General features: G+C 29.0%; 1 protein-coding gene across 4 annotated transcripts; it reads left to right on the top strand.

The window, feature by feature from the left end:
• Window positions 1–2,188: 2,188 nt before the first annotated feature.
• On the top strand, window positions 2,189–9,895 carry LOC116769101 (uncharacterized). Of its 4 annotated transcripts, none has more exons than XM_061528419.1 (14): window positions 2,189–2,465; window positions 2,712–3,240; window positions 3,571–3,677; window positions 3,837–3,990; window positions 4,064–4,201; window positions 4,718–4,809; window positions 4,885–5,785; window positions 5,863–5,942; window positions 6,437–6,602; window positions 6,967–7,076; window positions 7,302–7,762; window positions 7,846–7,962; window positions 9,353–9,460; window positions 9,532–9,895. In XM_061528419.1, exons 1-14 carry the CDS (start codon window positions 2,331–2,333, stop codon window positions 9,611–9,613), a joined length of 3,180 nt encoding a protein of 1,059 aa, XP_061384403.1. In that variant the 5' UTR covers window positions 2,189–2,330; the 3' UTR covers window positions 9,614–9,895. The 4 variants fall into 4 exon arrangements, with proteins under 4 accessions (XP_061384403.1, XP_061384399.1, XP_032515995.2 ...); XM_061528415.1 differs by having other exon boundaries at window positions 6,946–7,076; XM_032660104.2 differs by having other exon boundaries at window positions 2,191–2,465; window positions 6,940–7,076.
• The last annotated feature ends 8,163 nt before the right edge of the window (window positions 9,896–18,058 follow it).

Here is an 18,058-nt window from a genome sequence, read left to right as displayed (position 1 = left end):
AGCATACTATTTTTTTTTTCACATAATATACTTATATTTGTAATACTCGTATTTTAATAAAACATAAATGATTATTACTTATTTTTATTTTACAAGTTTTGATTGAGTTTTGGGGTGACACCTACAAAATCCGCCCCGGGTGCCACCTATGCTAGCTACGCCACTGAATACAAATAAAAATTATCCAAACTTGCATTCCACGAAGACAGAAAAAGATACTGTCAATAATGCGGTCTTATCATTTATGAATTGTTGACAAGACAAATGCTTAGTGCGATGAATGTGGTTTGGCCAATGGTATATTTATGTCGTTGTGCATACATACGTTTAGTGAGGTATGAAGATAACTGTTTTGGACTTTTATAAGTTATATCTACTTTTCTTTTTTAAAAGCATATATTTAATTTATGTCTTTTATCACTTGGCTATGATTGGTTAGACCAATACTGAAAAATAAAGTTTTCATTTTATATAAAAGTAACAGTTACCCGTAACTTTATTATTAGTATTTAATAAAAATTACATGTAGGTATATACAACCATACTAATTTTATTATTTTACCTCCTGGGAGTGGATGAATAAATTGATTTTCCTTATACTAATATTTAGTATAGGTACGCTCAGCTTAACTGTTTTGTAATTAATATAATGCGAAATTGTACCTCGACCGCAATACCAATTAATAAAAATGCCGATTGACGAATGAACACTTGACCGTGTGAAGCAGAACATTCCTGATATCATTCCTGATTAATCATACATATACTTGCATATTTTTTTTTATTAAATTTGTCTATCTAAGTCTTGAGTGATTGATAAATAAATATTCTGCTTTTTAAACACTAGTATGATATACTGTAAGGTCTATCTCAATAACACGTACCAACTTAATGCAAATTCATTTTGATTGTTGACTAAGAATTTTGAAAGACTATAAAGTTTCTCGGTTCTTTAGATCTCATAAATCTTCTTTTGAATTTCTAAGCTCGTTACACTGTGGATACCCTGCGAACCAAGTGTTCCAAAATAATGTTTAAGAATGTAGGTGCATAAACATCGTAAATGAAGCACCATATTTATGTTTAATAATTCTTATTTGGTAATAACATATATCCTTAAATTTGAAAAAAAATGTAATGTACTCCTGGATAGTCTTTCAGTAGCCGGAGCGTGGAATATAAAATCAAACGTCAAGCCTTTCTCTATCTTTAAAGCGGCTTTGGATTGGATTATGATGATGGATACGTATGAGAAACAATAAAAAATCCCAGAGGATATTTGTGCGTCGGCGTCCAGACCAGACCTATTTATGTATTCGCGAACTTTAAAGCGCATTTGTTAATAGAACTTATGGTTTCTTGGGAGACCAACATCCCCAAAGACTATTCCATCAAGGTCAATAAGTATTACGAGCTCTCTAGAGAACTCACTAGGAATAGGTTCGCTCTAGATTTGTACGCGGTAGAAGTGAAAGCGAGAGGTGTAACAGCGAAATCTCTTTAAAAGGTGCTAAAAGACTTGGGTCTGTCCAGTACTAACATCAGTTTAGTCTTAGAAAGAACGTCGAAGGCAAACCTAGTAGGTTCGTTCCAAATTTGGTTAGATAGAGAGAGAAGCTTGGACGGTGGAGGTGAGCGTAAAGATCGCGTTAGATAGGGGCCCCATAGACCTACACCTGGGTCGCAAGTCCCAGATATTGTTGAAGTTCCTCTCCTTGCAACGCGATGGACCTGGCACCGGCACGGTGAATCCACGGATTGCTAAGTTTCATCTCAATTACTTAATTTTTTTTTATTTAGGTTAAAGCTATAACAAAAACCTTTTTTTTTTTTGTTATGTTTGTCCGTATTTTACATGTTGATACGTTGCCTTTGTTTTTTTTTTACATTAAAAATATCTAGAAATATTATTATTGACTCTTTGGTTTTAATTCATTAATTGTCTATTTAGGTTGGTTGGTTTGGTAAATATGGTCTTCATCGGTGCAAACATGTGCACAGTATATTCTGCCAGGGTCGTGTATGATGGAGGAGACACGATCTGGGATTAACCTAGAAATGATATAAAATTTATTAGGTTCGACGGAAGTCACACTTTTGAAATTGTCTATTTAACTGTAATAATTATTGTATCAAAAATTAAATTACAGTGGCAAGAAATTACTTACTTCAAATTTCAAAGTCGTTGTCAAAAACTTGCTATGTTTGCAACACAGAATTCATTAAAATCACTTTAAAGTTTGAACTTTCAAGTTTTAAATTGTGTATAAAACTTAAAAGTTTTGAAGCAATTTTTTGTATTTTGAATTTAGTAAGTAATTAAGATAAACATGTCGACATCTTCCGTGTCTGAGGATTTAGTATCGTCTGCATGGATAGTTTGCCAATCAAAATCCTACCCTGGTCTCGTTTATTATTTTAATACTTTAACTGGTGAATCAGTGTGGGATTTAAATGAGCCGGAGGTAATATCAACCTTAAATTAAATCATTAATGTTTGTTAATAAATTCATATTGTATTGTTTTAAAATAAATACTTATAAAAACATAAATAAACCTATATTTTAGTTTTTAATCATATTGTTTTGTTAAAAGTCATAATCATTTTGCCTTCTATTAAATATGTTACGGCAAAGTAATGAAAACATATAAAAGAGTTAAATAAGAAAAAAAAATAACATGTACTTTGCAAATCCTTTTTTTTATTACAGTCAGAAAAGGCTCAAATGAGAGTAAACATTTTAAGAAATCAGTCAGAATTTCATGCTGATGACTGTCCAGAACCTGCGCACTCCCCTCAGAATATTTCAAGTCAAGATCAAAAAACCAAGTTCAAATACAAAAAAAGTTTTCAAACAAACATTTACAATAAACAAGTTATAAATAATCAGTTTAAGAAACCATTTCCAGTAGAACAGTTTCCCAGTTACAATGGTTCTAATCCAATTGAATTCAATATACCTATCACACCTACTTTTATTGGAGAACGGAATGCAGAAGGGTCAATTCCAGTCACTTCATCATCAGACCAAATACCAGAACCTAAACCATTGCTGCCTTTGTCAAGTCGTTTTAAGAATATTTCAAACAATCAAACTCAAAACCAATTTAAAAAAAAAGTCTTCAAAAGGAATTTCAAACAGAGGCTTAACAAGGGACCGAAAAATAATTCAAATCATAAATTTCATAATAAAAGGAAGAATAATGACTTTAGACGGGTTGCGCCTTCAAAACAAACAAGTATTAACAATGTGTTTGATAATGAAGCTTTTAATCATTCAGATACAATTTTTCATGAACATAATTATTCTATCACAACAATATTATTGTCTCTGCCTTTTTCCCATTAATTTATGGTTGTTGCAGTATGTACTTCTCTTCCATATACCTCTATCAGCTGCTGTATCTGAATAGACATCCTTATACATATAATTTCTCACATTTCTAAGTTTCCTCTATGCTTGTATCCATTTACTCTCATGTTTTAATTTTCATCCCATTTCATAAAATGCCAATGTCACAATACAACATAATAAATGAAAATATTATTTATTTATTTTTTCCACACAGATTACACAAATGGTTTTAGAAAATCAAAATGTAAAAGGAAAGCAGTTGTCAGAAATAACACAAGTAATTCTTGCGGTTTGTTAAATGAAGACGATATCTGGTTAGAGGTTAGTGATATTTGGATATTATTAATCTAAATTAATAAGGCTTTAACAACATAGTCAAGTTTTGAGTAAGAATTTTTTAATGATTTAATTTTAGTACTAATATTGTTATGTATAAAACAGTTTGTCAAATTTATACACTGAAAAGACTTTTTTTTATAGGAAAATCTACAGACACAAGGAAAAAAGGAAATACTTGATCTAACACTCTTAAAAAAATATTTACGAATAGAAAATACAGATCTATGGTATATTATTGTAGATTCAAATGCATTTCTAAACCATACAAACTTCATAAATATATTTATTAATTCAGGTAATTCATCATCCTGCACATTGATATTTCATCAAAAAAAAAAAATTATAAAGTTTTCTTTTTTTTATTTCAGATGAGATGTGTCGCCTTTTAGTGCCAAAAATAGTATATGATAATATTAATAGTTGCATGAATTCTCGAATCAGAACTCAAGCTCACAGAGCTGCATTTTTAATATCAAAACAAGTTGATGCAGATTTAGCTTTTATTGGTAATAAAATATCTACTATGTTAATTGAATAATTGATTTTTTAATTATAGAATGATAAAGGTATAACGAAATTATATAAAGAGCCCAATATCACAATTTACATAGAATTGCTTTTCTATTTTAACTGAAAATTCCTATATTAATACTTTCAGCTATTAACTGAGTCATTGCTATTTTTCTTCTGAAACATGTTTTATACACAATGATCATTGATCAATACATATATAACTATGTTTCCTAGTATCAGTAAGATCAGTGAGATTTTCTGCTAGTTTGTAATTTTATAACATTTTTTTTTGTAATTCCTGACTTAAGTTATATTTGGATACTTTTATGTTCATATACTTTTTAAATATATCTTCTTTCTTAGTCATTATAACTCCACATACAATTCATTCTCCAACTCCACATACATACATTCCCTGAGCTACAACTATTTCAACTATTGCATATAAAAACAAGTAACATTGCTTTACTAAGATCAAAATAGTTATTAAATCGCATTTTAATTTAAAGTTACAGATAACTTTAACTGTAAGATGACTACTGATGAAAAACACAGTATTATAGTATGTTGCACCAAACTTATACAGGAAGACTGCCATGTGGTATGTATATATATAAATATAAATGTATATAATATTTCAAGAATTTTTTTAAGTTTATTAAAAAAAACTTTTTAGCTAATTTTAAGCAATGATCTAGAAATAAAGGATTTAAAGGATAACAAAAAATTGGTTTTTACGATAAGCGAAATAAAAAATTTACTAACCAAAACTGAAAGTGAAAATGTAGAATCTTACAAACCAAAGCCAAACAAAGTAGACAGTCTACATATAAATATTGTTATACCAAATACGAATGAGGCAGAAAATAATGGGGTTTCGCAAACAAATAATATCGATGAAGCAGAAGATCAAACTGAAGTAGAGGAAACTGTAGCAAATCAAATAGATGACAACAAAATGTCCAGTGCTGATACTAGTGCTAACAAAGATCAAGCCAAACAAAAAAAATATAGGAGTTTATCAAACGAAATCCCAGGCAGTAAAAGACAGTATATGAAATTTAATAGACGCAGAACAAAGAGTAGTATGACAATTGTACTAGATGTCGGTAAGGATGAATCAGAAATTACATCCGGAGATGTAGACTCTGAAAACTCGACGTGTAAAATAGTTAATGCAATAAAAGAAGATATAATTAGTACCAATATAACTAAAGATATTCCACAAACTAACGGAAATATAGAGACTAATGGCAAAGAAATAACAAAAAACAATGAAATATCAGAAGAAAACACAGAATATCATAATGTTATGTTCGAAATCACCGATCAGAATATGGAAGGTTACTTACAGATGAAATCAGATGAATTTGTTTCAAGATTCATGGGAATAATGGGGGAAGTTCTGCACCGTATATTACAAGAGGAGCCGTGTTTCGTTTCCGAAGCTATGCCACCTCCTTGGACGCTTTACGAAGCCACAGAATGTATTAAAAGGAAATTTCATTATGATTCTGATGTTGTGGACGCAACGATAAAACTATTGAATGTTTTATTCCAACTCGGCGGATTGAGAGGTCTGTTTACATCAAACTATAAAGCACCAAAGACTACCAAAACTAAGATAATATAATATCTCTTATTTAATTTTCAGGTAAGATTACTAGGGATATAAGTCCTCAGAAATACATGGAAATGTATAGCTTCGGAGTTTACTTAATAGATTCATTACAGGTATGATATAATGGCAAATTTTTCGTTTGTTTAAAATCTTTTAAAATGTTAAAAGGTGCCGAATGTATGGAGGAGACATATTTGAAAATATCATTTATGTTAGTGTATATTGATATTCATCTATTATCTTATAGTTAAAGTCCTAATGGACTCATTAGTAAAATTTAAAATAGAAAACAAACACCCTGTTTTTATTCTTTGAAGAGGCTTCTTCATATTTTTTACTATTTGTTTGCCAAATTCTAAGGAACTTATGTGTGGCTGTATAGGTACATGCATTGGCCAGTAAGTTCTGTAAATAAAACACGTTCCAAAAATATATCTAAAAAAATGTTGGATATCGCTATACATGCAAGAGATCAATGAATTTACCAACTTTATTTTGACTCTACCTTATATGATAGATACAACCCCATTAAGATTTATTTTAAATCTTATAAAACTCCATCAAAACAAATTAAAATAATAATTCAATATACTTTTTAACAATGCAGGGTATTTTAAGTAATAGTGAAGATCTCCAAATAGCTGCTGAGTCCTTATCTAAGTTGTTAAAAGACATACAAAATCCTTTATTGGACAAATGCAATCAAAACAGTCCTGCGGACTTGCAAGATGGCGATCTTAATAAAAGTTTTATTAATGGAACGATTTCAAATGGTGAGTTAGTATTTTTTATCATTTCTATGAATTTTACTATAATTAATCATCCGCAGACTACCTACGCTTACTTTCCATAATCGACATAATATTTTCGATACTCATTTATTTTGTAGATTTTATGGCTAAAAGTAACAAATGCAAAGATTTAGTTATTCTTCCTCACAACCTTTTTAATTTTCAAAATTAGAATGCTAATATCTAGAAAAAAAAAATGGAATACTTGCCAAATTAATGTTCTTATTAAAAAAAAAAGATTCCAAATCCGAAACACTGTTATCACAAGTTATCTGAATCGTAATTAATAATTAATTTATATATTGATTTTTTTAACTAGAAACAGATACTCGGTATTGGGTCTCAGGTGACGATAATGAAATTCCCAATAAGGAAAGTGTTAGTAAAGAAGATTCAACCAGTTCAATGAGTTCAAGCCAATGTGATCTTAGATGTAGCGACGAAAAGGCATCAGAGGTATTTGTAGTTTCTAAGTCACCTATAATTTGAATTAAGTGATAAATTTTCTCTTTTATCCTAAGTGCTTACATCAATAATTTATTTATAGAGATATCCCTTTACTTTATTTTTAAAACTAAATTTGTATAAGATTTTTAATAGCCTCTTTAAAAAAAAAATAATAACAAATACTGTTCTTATATAGTGAGTACAAAAAAGTTTCTATATTTGTTAATTTTTCAGGATGTCAAAGAAAACAGTAGCCTAGATTCAGAATCATGCTTTTTTACGAGTTTAGAATTGAGAAAAAATTCACCATATAAAGATCAATACTCATTGGATAATAGTGAAACATCAATACACATCCCTCAAGATAATAATAGTGAAGTAGAAACTGAAATTGTAAGGAAGTTCATAAAGTTTACGGAATATGAGGAGAAATTTAAAGATAAATCTAAAGTAACCTATGATTCGTGGACTCATAGGAATGATGAATACGGACAAGTTGAATATGAATCTGTGGATAATGAAAATCATCCTGAAGGTCATTGTAGTTATAACGAAGAAATGTATGAGAGTAGTGACACAGATTATAATAATGTATCAGAAACAGAAAGTAACAACAATGACATAAATCTTGACATGTTCATAGAGAAAATGGAATCATATGTCAAAGAAACATATTCCACAGTCTATAAATTTTGGTGAGTTATTAATAGATTATGGCGTGTTATTATAGTATATAATGCTCCCATTACATGATATTCAATATACATGTTGTTTCCAGTAATCATTCATATCAAAAATTAATTTTAACACCTAGTTATTCTGAGAAATGTGATATAAATGTACTGGCTGAGAAAACCTATGCATTAATTGAAAATTTATGCAATGCTTTTACAAGGTGAGTCACTTTTTATATACCAACTATATTTTGTTTTTTGACAATATTCTATTATTTTTTCTTTATTTTCATAGTTATATGTTTTGTTTTTATTACAATTAAGCTCAATTTGTTCAGTTCAGTAAAATTTCAGTGCGTCTGAATTTCTAGCCTTTTTTTTTTAATTTTTTAGTCCTATCAATTTTTTTCTTTGATAAACATAAAATAACACCTAGTAAGCTATAGACTTTTGTTATCAACAGAGGAACAAGTGAAGCAATAAGTTTTGTTGCAGAACATATTTATAAGCATTTTGTGATAATAATATTCCAACAATAGTTACCTTTCTGATCTTATTAAAGCATTTGATAAAATGAGATGAAAAATTCTATTGGGAAAACTGAAAGCATTTATAAGAGGAATCGTCTTAAAGTTATTATGGGGCTATTTAGAAAAAAAATTGCAATGTGTTTAAGTTAGTATCAAAAAAGGTTTAAATATGTGAATTAACATAGGTGTACCGCCGGGGAATATTCTAGGTCCTTTGCTTTTTATACCTTATATAAAGGATGATTTAGTTAACTTCTGAACAATTGAAATGTTTAATAATTAGTTACTTAGTGTAGTCTATTCATGAATAAAGGGACTATGGGTTATTTGTCAGGCCTTAGTTGAGAGTGTCTCTAGTTGACTAATATGGATCTCTCTACTGAATATATGATATGTATTCAGGAATATTAAGCTCATTCATATAAATTCAATAAAATATTAAAATAAATATTTAATTGTCAAAAGAAACAGAAGTATTGTATGTAAAAATTAAAGCTACATATGTTTGTGTGTTAAATTATTATTATTTTAAAGGGGGACTTAAATGTAGAATAAATATCACAATATATTTATTCAATAGAGATGTTGAATTAAATAAAATTAATTGAAAAATTATTAGAACAATTTTTTTTGGATTGATGGAAATTTTAGGGTTTTGCCGCTTTAGAACTTTCGTTAACTGTAACTGAATTTTTAATTTTTTTTAATGTTCAGATATTATTCGAATTAAAAAGAAAGTCAGAAAATATAAAACGGATTTGATCCTATAACATCTGAAATATTGCGTTTTTGTCGTCAATGGCTTATTTTTCTCCGACTGTCACATTGTGATCGCAATATTTTCTGACCTTCCATAACTATACTTTTGAAATGTTAATTAAAACTTTGATCATTAGACGATATAACTTTGCTACTTGCTTGAATCAAATTTATCTGCTGGTTGCTGATTATTTTGCTATTTAGCAATTGTATATTCGTTAAAATTAAACTATAATTTTCCTTTTCCTTTATTTTTCTTACCTCTTAATTTTGTGCTATATTCCTATTTTGACCAAAAACATACTACAATTCTAACATTCAGAATATTGGAACGTGAGAAGGGTGATTCTGAACACAAAATTCAAGAGGTGTTCAAGGACACGGAGCTTGGAAACGTCAGTGGTCAAATGAACAATATTGAACATTACAGGTTTAAGTTTAATTAAATTTATTTTCTATTCCAGTATACATATTTTGTTAATCTTTATCTATATTTTATAGGAATCTCATTAGTTATCTGCTGCAAAGTGGCAACGCTCTAAAAGACACTCTGAAATTAATTTTAGATGCTAGCAAGATATAACTATTATATGATATTCTGTTGTCTATGAAGTCAGAATAAATTGTTAAATAGTAAAAAAAAAAACTCCTGTGATTAATATTATTGTACATAATAAAGAAAAACTTATTTTTGTGTCATTAAAGAAAAAAAATAATATTTAATACACTTTTATTATAACCCCTCAGACGTTCATCCATATGGCACTTATGTGCGTAATAAATATATTAAAAATTATTTACAACTAAGGAAGGCTATTGTAAATACTATCTAAAGCCTCTTCCGTCCATCATAGCTTGGGCGCAGTATTTCGGGAACTGGATCACAGTTAGCAGAAAGTCTGTGAGGCCCTGGAATAGATTATAAGATATTTAAATACAAAAAACTATAAATTCTCTATTGCTCTATTTCAAATGTATTCACAGTGTAAATTGAGTAGATACAATTTTATTTGTGTATAATATAAACATCATAATTATATACTCACTGATAAAGGTTCTATGCAAACGGTGAAGGGTAGAATTAAAATGTATATTCCTGCTGAGATTCCCGCTATCCAGAATGCGATAAATAATAAAATGATCAGCCATATTATGGAGTAGATGATGTTGCCCATTGTCTGAAAACAAATTTTAAAACATTAGTTCCACTACTGAAAGCATCTTTGAAAATATATTTACGATTTTAAATTCGGAATATGAGAATATGTATAGATATTTTCTTTTATCTGTTTTTATTTATAAATAAATTATTACATATTAAAAAAGAAAGTTAGTGTTTGGAAATTTATTGAATATTTATTTGTAATAAAAATTACTTTAACGCTTATCTCGTTTGTTATTAAGAAAATAAAAACAATTAGGTGTCGTTTTTAATAATGTTTATAATAAATTGGAGATACGCATTGCCCTAATTACAGAAGCACTTATTACATCATTAACACTAAAATTCATAGGCAAGTTACCTGTTATGATGAGTATTAATTTATTTTATATGTTATATAATATAGTTTTCACTGGCAGTCTTTATCAAATTCACGTGACTGGCACTACACTTATAAAAAATCAAACATCTACTCGGTTCCTAAAACCAAATGGGAAAATTAAATTTGATTACCTGTTATTGGCTTTGTATTAAAAAATAAAAATGTTAGTTACATTTTTATTTTATAATAAAAATCTTTAAGGTCCGACTGTCAAAGGGTACATAATATGTTAACTACCTCCAGAAAGAAGATGAAGTTATAAGAGAAAATTAAACAAGGGCGAGTTAGACTCGCCCATGAAGGGTTCCGTAGCAGCAAGTAGATGACATAATATACAAGTTATTGTAATGCGTTGTAACTTTGATCGATGTATTATAAGAAAAATAACTTGGTTTAACAGTCTTCGTATGAACGAAAAAATTGTATATGCTTTTTCGAAAATGTATTATTTCTTAAAAACTAATAATGATATCTAGTTCAACCCAATTTTCATTGAAATTTTCCGTTGATATCTACATTCTACAGCATATATTTTTTTTAGTTTTCTCACTCTCTTATTTTAAAAGTCAGAGGGGAGGGGACACTCATTTTTCCACTTTGGAAACGTCTATTTTTCAAACAATTAATTTTGATGAAAAATGCTTTTAGAAACTTTTTATGTCTTTTTTAAAGCCCTATCCATAGACACCCATCACGTATAGGTTAGCTGAAATTTTTTTTTTGTTTCAGTTCCATGTATGGAGTGCCCCCCTTTAATTTTTAAATTTATTAATTTTTATTCAAAATTCGAATAGCAGTTACCAGAATACATCAAACTACAAAGTTTCAACTATGTAGGCCCAACAGTTTCGAAAATAAATGGCTGTGACATACGGACGGACGGACAGACATGACGAATCTATAAGGGTTCCGTTTTTTGCCGTTTGGCTGCGGAACCCTAAAAACGGAAGCCTTACTAGTACTACAAGAGAAAATTAAGTAAGCCCTTGTTTAATTGTGGTAATTCTGTTAAAAAAAATCCTAATAAAAGTTGTGTTCATATGGTGTGACCTATTTATCATTTTAAATACTACTAAAATATGATACAGGTAGAAGTGGTGTAACGCACATTTTTTTTATAAAATATATTAATTTGAAAATATAGAGTACACAATTTATGTAGATTCTACAGGTTTTAGAGTAAATAAAAAATAAAACATTTAAAATAATGTTCACAAAATAAACTACATCAAAAACAAATTTAAGTTAATTTTAATTCCTCAATTATTTCCTAATGATGTAGGTTGGGGTACACCACTGTTGCCCTGATAGCCTCATTTATTATGGATTATAGAAGTATCAAATATTTCTATGGCGGAACGGGGAACTGTGAGGAAATAGAAAAGTACATTGTTAAAATTATTACTGTTTATACATTGTCATAGGTTGCGGTCACTTTAGTAATTGAGTCACGCTATGAGAGATAAATGATTTGGCTTTTCTTTAAATATCTTTGAGTTAAAAATTGTATGCCTTTATTTATCATTTTAAAGCTTCTAGGAATTTTTTGACCCTTATGGGATTAAGGGTCTTAATATACAAATAGATGGACAAGAAATCGTTTAAGTTAACATGTACAAAAGAGGATTGAAGAAGGGGACCCTAAAAATTATCTTCAGGTGTTATTTCTGTATTTTACGCCACATCAAAGACATGAATATCTAATTTTAGTTTGTTCATTATCATCAATATGCAAAGGCTGATGTTACGTAAATCATATCTCGTATTTTATGGTTGAACAAGGTTAGTGATGCGTCAGTCCCTTTGGAATTGATTGTCTCACAGATGTCCTCGACAACGATACCTACATAGTTAAGCCTGTTGCATGTATAACGCCTATAAACTCACGGGTATAGGTAATCATACACCACGAAGTCTTTATACATCTAATAGTGCGTTTAGATAATCACATAGCTATTACAGCTATAAAGGATAAAAATATTAAAAAAATATTTGAAGGAAATTGTTATGTGTGTTCTGTTGTTTTTATTAAATGATATTTTGAAGTCAATTATTTATTAAATTTGATGTTTACTAAATCATAACTCGATGTTTCTAGAGTCTTGAAAAATTAAAAATAACGAGAAATCTATAACTTCTGAAGTGACGTACCTACCTACCTGATACAAACAATTACCGGTTATCGATACCGGTTTCTCGGAATTGTGTGTAACGATCTCATTAATATGTTTTGTACTTAAAACTACCGCTATAAATACGTAATATTTTATAGTATTATTGTAAGATACCTGTTACTTCACGCATATGTTAAATTATTCGTGTCACATGTGACAGTCGCAAACATGTAGCATCTTTATATATTATTATAAAATAATAAATTAACAAATAAATATTCGTTTATCAAACTACGGATAGATATAAAAATATTATCAAAGTTCATGCTTCATATCTATTTCTAAATGTAATTAATCCTTATTAATTTTATTTTATGGTTGTTCCCTTTGACACAGAATTATATTAATACCTACATGATTATAAAATGATATGGTTAATAATTTAATAATAAAATTTCCCTGAGATTATTTCAGAAATATTGTACTTTAGGGTAAACGATATGTACATATATTTATTATGATAAACATGGTTATAAAGTTCTATATCACTCATTAATTCAATTGTATTTCTTGCTATGCAATGAAATAAAATAACAATGTTTTCTTATACAAAACCGTTTAATCAAGGCGTGAAAGTCGGGCACACACATCTATTTTAGGTTCATAGAATGCGTTGATAGCATAAGTTTACTCATATTAAAACAAACCGGTATCGCGTCTTCTAGCGTAGGTGCTACTTACTACGTCCTACTTAGGTTTGTAATGAAAAAGACGAATTGAATTCGCCTACTTACCTTAGTTACATTGATATTACTATAGATGCAATTATATACAATATTTACTTATATTTTTTCGACACAATTTTATTCAATGTTGTTTATCGCAACCTTCCTGAATAGTTTTTATACGATAGTTTTGTTAGTTCCGATTTTAATATTATTGTCAATAATTCAATATAAACTTTTATTTTACGTACATGACTTGGCAACGCCTAATGTGAGAACTAATATTGTAATTTTATTGTAGCGACCTATTTACAAATATTTTAATGACTATGACATCATATTTAATAACGTTAATTCTAAAAATATTACATACCCTCGGGAATAATACAATAATGTAAGAAGCATAATTTTTCTCAAATCTTTTACTATAATATAAAGTAATCGAGTACTTAAAACTATGTAAGTAAAAAGTTTTAATGTTCTGATAAGTCACATGAATATTATTATTTATTATTAAAAAAAAATCTTACCTAGTTTTATCGGTGGTTATTTATCACAACACAAACAAGTAAACTGGCGTCGTATGTTCACGAGAACGTTCACTGTTATAACTTATAAACGTCGGATAAAAACTACTCTGTGTCACAGAGTAGTGACGTCGATAACGATAAACATTTGATAAGTAGATAGTTTGTTAGTCATCGTAAATAACTTTAAAGTTTTATTTTTTGATACTAGTCATAAAAGGATTAGGTCAGTTTAATTATATTTTATTTTAATTTAGTTGTTACCAGACGGTCTTGCCATTAAATTTACCTACTGATTCGTGATTCTTTTTTGAATCCTTAATCTTTTTACGACTTTGTGTTCACGCTACGAGAATACTTATAATTGTTTTTATATAAAAGATACAAGTCGAAATAAATATTTCATTATTTTCACTAACATATTTAACTTTTGATAAGGAATGAAGATCAAGCTAAGCAAATCTTCGTAGAATATCATGTATTTGTATTTATATACCAGGAGTCATACAATATTACTATTGTACTACTCCATTACGATTTGTGTAATAAATTTTCTATTATATTAGTTCAAACATTTTTTTCTGCAGTCTGAGATAAATAATAAATATTTTGTTATGAAAAAAGTTTCTATTCATATTCTACTTTTTAATTTTTAAGAGCAATAATTGCGTAATTCATCTTTAAAATAAAAAGAAAACAGGCACTTAGTATTTTAATAAGATAATTTAAGAATAAACCTTTGGAAATTCAATAAGAATAAAACTTGTATACTTTTAGGTATTCCGTTCAGTACATGTGTCAATTTATCCTTTATAGGTATTTTTAAAAAGAGATTTGAAATGACTTTGTACCTATTGCTTTTTTAAGATTTTTTCTTTTTTTTTAACCAAAAGCAATCGATAAGTGCATATTAACCCTAACAAGCAGACAACGTCGAGCGTAACATCGAATTATTAATATAAACCTAACTAATTTATTAAATTTTATAACCTAAACATACATTTATATAGGTAGTAGGGATAGGTAATTGAGTCCTCGCCTCGCCTCGCCTGAGTCCTCGTAACTTAACCACGAGCGAGGACTAATACTTTTACATTATTATATTTAAGCGTACTTAAATTACCTCTTGAGTCTATAAACTCCTATTAACTTAAAGTATGTGATAGTAACAATAACGTTAGCATCTCAATACTCCACTACTGAAGTATCTACGATATAATTGATCGAAAAAAATTCGAAATATATTTATTCCCTTTAACAATATTTACGTCTATATAGAGAATATCGAATTCCAAGCAAAGGTGCTCTTGTTACATACGCGTAACATATTAAAAAATAAATTAATTTCCCGGAACCTCTCTATACCATATTAGAATTGTATTGTGTGCCGACGTATTTTAAGCTCTCATGCCATCTGTGGCTCTCATTTAGAGGTAAAAGACCTCCATGTATCCTATATATAAATTATCTAAAATGACATATTTCAAGCCATTCTTTTACGAGCAGCAACACCCTTCACCTTGAAAACTAACGTACTAATTACAATAGCGCTTTGCAAAGAGACGGATTCAATGACATTTTGAAAAGGGACATAATAATTTCTTGTGTTGTTTTGTCTTAAAGATTCTAAAAGCTATGATTGATACTAACCGAATTTAGTTGAACGCCTGCAAAATGTCCCAAAGCCAAACTGTCTCTGAAATAAAGGTTGTTTCTTCATATAATAACACTAATTTTCGCTATTATTTACCAATAGTATTTTCTGTAACATAATATTTTAAATTTGTCTTAAAGAAATACTAACAAATTGATTTGATTATAGCAAAAATAAGATATTTAACTTGATTAGGTTTTATCTCACTGAGTTTAATTATAAAAAAAGGTTTGAAATGACGTTTAAAATAATTTATGTATTTATGATTAAAACATTTCAAATCATAAATTCTAAAGAGGTACATAACTTTTTCTATTTATATTTCTAAACACAATGTCGACTTGACGTTACTTGTCAATTGTCATTCTCCAATTCATATATCATTTTTGTTCACAGTTCATACTACATACAAGTATTTATATGCGTACATAAAGTTGTTCTTGCATTTTTTTTTACAAAACCATAACTATAAATTGTTGTAAATGGAATATTAGATAATAATAAAAATATTTACTTATAATAAATGAGAATTTTCATACAATTAGTAACCGAAGTTTTGGTCATTCTTTAACCCTAAACTAGACCGATTCCGTAAACGGACCTATATAATGAATGTTATTAATAGGTACCATAAATGAATAGATCTGCGTTAATAATTAGCATTAAACTTATATAACTTCATATATTATATTATATTTCCTGATTTCAGCATCTTATTTAAATTTTTGAAAAAGTTATAGTCAGACTAACCATGAGAAATCGAATTCATTTATACTGCAAATTTTTTTTGAAGGTTTTGAATTTATAATAAAATGAAAACACCATTTAATTATTTTATTTACCTTTTTTGACTATATTGAATTGTTATGAATATAGACATGTGTAATTTATATCTAGTGTATCGACCAACTCAGAGAAAGCTGAATTAAATAGCGTTCGACTTTTCTTGAGTATTCACTCGTGACGGGCCTAAGCAATTCGCATCCCTTAAGTTCTTGTAAATCGTTCAGATACCCAGATATATGGAAGGCGGGGCGAATTAAGATTTACCAACTGGGGCAATGCTAGTTTGCTTATTCCCGTCTCCTTCCTCCCTCAACCATCGAAATGTATTGAAGGGCAAATGGTATGAAAGCTGAATATTGAACATGTATTAAAGTAATAAGACTAACATTATTGTAGTAATTATAGTTTTGACTACAATATCGATAGGATTGAATCATTGCCTAGTTGTAATAGGAGAAAATTTATTATTTTTTCTTGATTTTAATATGGTCTAGAGCTGCAGCCCACAGCTCAATCTGCCAGAAAGACAATTTACTCATAGCGGTAAAAAATCTACGTGTCCACGATAATTTGTCGAGTTTCTTCTGTAACATGTGACAACCGAAAAAAGAGAATATGGTTGTCATTGTCATATATGAAAATTAGTTTTAATAATTTCTTTTATGACAAAGGGAGCAAAGGACCAGAAAGTCTACCTGATGGAGGTAGTACCGTCGCCCATGAATATCCGCAACAAATTATTGCGAATGTGTTGTCCCCCTTCATTGGGGAAGAGGGAAAGGCAAGGGTGAGGAAAGGAAAAGGGGAAACGGCTCTCTCACTCATCAGATGAAACGCAGCCATTAAAGGCTACTTCACGCCGATCTTCTATGAGAGGGTGGTACTTCCTCGGTCGAGTCAGCTCATGTTCGAGCTGCAGTAATTTGACCACAGTTAGGATCTACTAACTCGTAAAATATTTAAGAACATGGAGAATATCAGAAGTTTTGTTGTTAAAATGAAAGTAGAATAAATAACAATGAATTTAGGGAACACATACAAAAACGAATACTATCATAACGTCAAAACTACAACTAAATCTCACCCTTATTCTCGAAGCCTAGTAAAAGCAACAAATAATGTTAGTTAGACACGTAATTTTTTATACGTCAGAAATTGAACTTTTTATAATTAGTGACCTCATTAAAATAACAAAATACCCAACCTTCCTAGACGTGTCCAAAGTTCAAAAATTTTGATGTTCAACGATAATATTTACCAGTAGAAAAGAGAAGTAACGGTCAAGTATAGTTAAAGTTTATAAAAGTCACATAAAATAGAAATATTCTTTTCTATAGATACAGATTAAACATTTATATTAAAAAAATATTGAAATATGACAAGTATCAAATCATAGGTACCTACTCAAAGGCAAATATTATAGAAATAATATAGAAAGAAATACAGAAGTGGAAATTAAGATAGCTGCTATAATAAAGAAAATAAATAAATGGAAGCTAAAATGTTCCATTAACAATTGTACAGCCTGATACTTGATGGAAAAACAGGATTACAAGAGTCCTTTGTAGGAGGCTTTTCACCCTTATAATGCCATTCCACTGACTCTTGCTTTTTCGATCATAATACAAGATGATAGTTTCATCACAAGCTGCTCGATCACGGTCTTTAAATTTTCGGC

This window comes from Danaus plexippus, chromosome 5, assembly GCF_018135715.1.
Source record: "Danaus plexippus chromosome 5, MEX_DaPlex, whole genome shotgun sequence".
Taxonomy (NCBI): Eukaryota; Metazoa; Arthropoda; class Insecta; order Lepidoptera; family Nymphalidae; genus Danaus; species Danaus plexippus.
This window is presented reverse-complemented; position numbering and strand designations above follow the sequence as displayed.